The sequence below is a fragment of the Gekko japonicus genome, unplaced genomic scaffold (genome assembly GCF_001447785.1).
Source record: "Gekko japonicus isolate JY-2015 unplaced genomic scaffold, Gekko_japonicus_V1.1 scaffold1082, whole genome shotgun sequence".
Taxonomy (NCBI): domain Eukaryota; kingdom Metazoa; phylum Chordata; class Lepidosauria; order Squamata; family Gekkonidae; genus Gekko; species Gekko japonicus.
This window is the reverse complement of record NW_015173155.1, coordinates 7,893-9,110: the sequence shown is the minus strand read 5'-3', so window position 1 is coordinate 9,110 and position 1,218 is coordinate 7,893. Positions and strand designations below refer to the sequence as shown.

At 51.1% G+C, this 1,218-nt stretch overlaps 1 protein-coding gene across 1 annotated transcript in view; it reads left to right on the top strand.

Annotated features, from left to right (window-relative positions):
• Nucleotides 1-1,218, top strand: part of CHD3 (chromodomain helicase DNA binding protein 3) — a gene marked incomplete at its 3' end in the record, with an annotated part of 33,001 nt that overhangs the window by 24,136 nt on the left and 7,647 nt on the right. Inside the window, exons 6-7 of the mRNA XM_015422401.1 lie at nucleotides 382-580; nucleotides 636-766. Of these exons, the coding sequence (XP_015277887.1) occupies nucleotides 382-580; nucleotides 636-766 (330 nt within the window). The remainder of the gene's footprint in view (nucleotides 1-381; nucleotides 581-635; nucleotides 767-1,218) is intronic.

Below are 1,218 nucleotides of genomic sequence, written 5' to 3'. Positions count from 1 at the left end.
GAATCTGCACCAGCAGCTACAACTACTGATTTTAAATGTTTATCGTGTAAATGTTTTATTGTGTTTTAAACTGTATTATTTGAGATGATGTAACCCGCCCTGAGCCCGCTCGCGGGATGGGCGAGATACAAATACAAAATAAATAAATAAATAAAATAAATTAATTAATTGTTATGCCTGCATGCAGGCAGCCCAGAAAACCAAACCTGGATTTCAAACACCCTTCTAGCTGGTTTGTTTTGTTCCTTCAATATCCTTAATATTAATTCTGGTTGGTTGGTGACATTTGAATTCACAAACCACAGTTTGTTGTCCAGGACCGCCCCTTACAGCTCCAAACCAGGACTTGGAACTGACATCTGATAGGCTAACCGACCACAGCTGAAAACAAACCAGAGTGTCTTTGTGGTAGCTGAAAGCATCCCGAGAGGGGTGGAGCGGGAGAGGGTAGCAGCCAAGGACCGTCCCGTTCTTGGGGAAGGGGAGGTATCGATGCTTGCTGAGCGGTGCCACCCGCCTGCTGCCTTGTCGCTTTTTGGGGAGCCCGTCTCCTCAGCAAGACTCCCCTCGCCCTGCCCTCGTGGGTGAGGCACAAACCCAGATGGAGCAGCTCTGACTGTCGTCGCCCACCTTAGGTCCCGGCCACAAGAAACGGAGCAAGAGCCCGCGCATCCCGGAGATGAAGAGGAAGGGGAAGGGGAAGAGGATGGCGCCTCTGAAGATCAAGCTGGGCATGATCGGGGGCAAGCGCAAGAAGAGCAGCTCAGTAAGGCTCACTCTCTATGACGCCCGTGTGAGAATGTGTCCGTTGTGATGCGGGGAACCTGTTGAGCAGCGTGCAAATTAAAGTGTATTTGCAAGCCTGACACATGAATGTGCTGGCCATTGTGTGGGGAGGGGGGAAAGGGCTGGGGGCCCCCCGACAGATAGAGAGTCTAATATGTTGTCGGAAGACTTTCACAGCCGGAGTTCATTAGCTGTTGTAGATTTTCCGGGCTATCTGGCCATGGTCTTGGCATTGTAGGACCTGACGGTTCACTAGTGGCTGTGACTGGCATCCTCAGAGGTATGACACAGAAAGACGGAGGACTCTCTGTGTCAAGGGACACTCTGTGACACAGAGAGTACTCCATCTTTCTGTGTTATACCTCTGAGGATGCCAGTCACAGCTACTGGCGAAACGTCAGCTAGAGAGTCTGTTTGCCCGTCCTGGCCCCA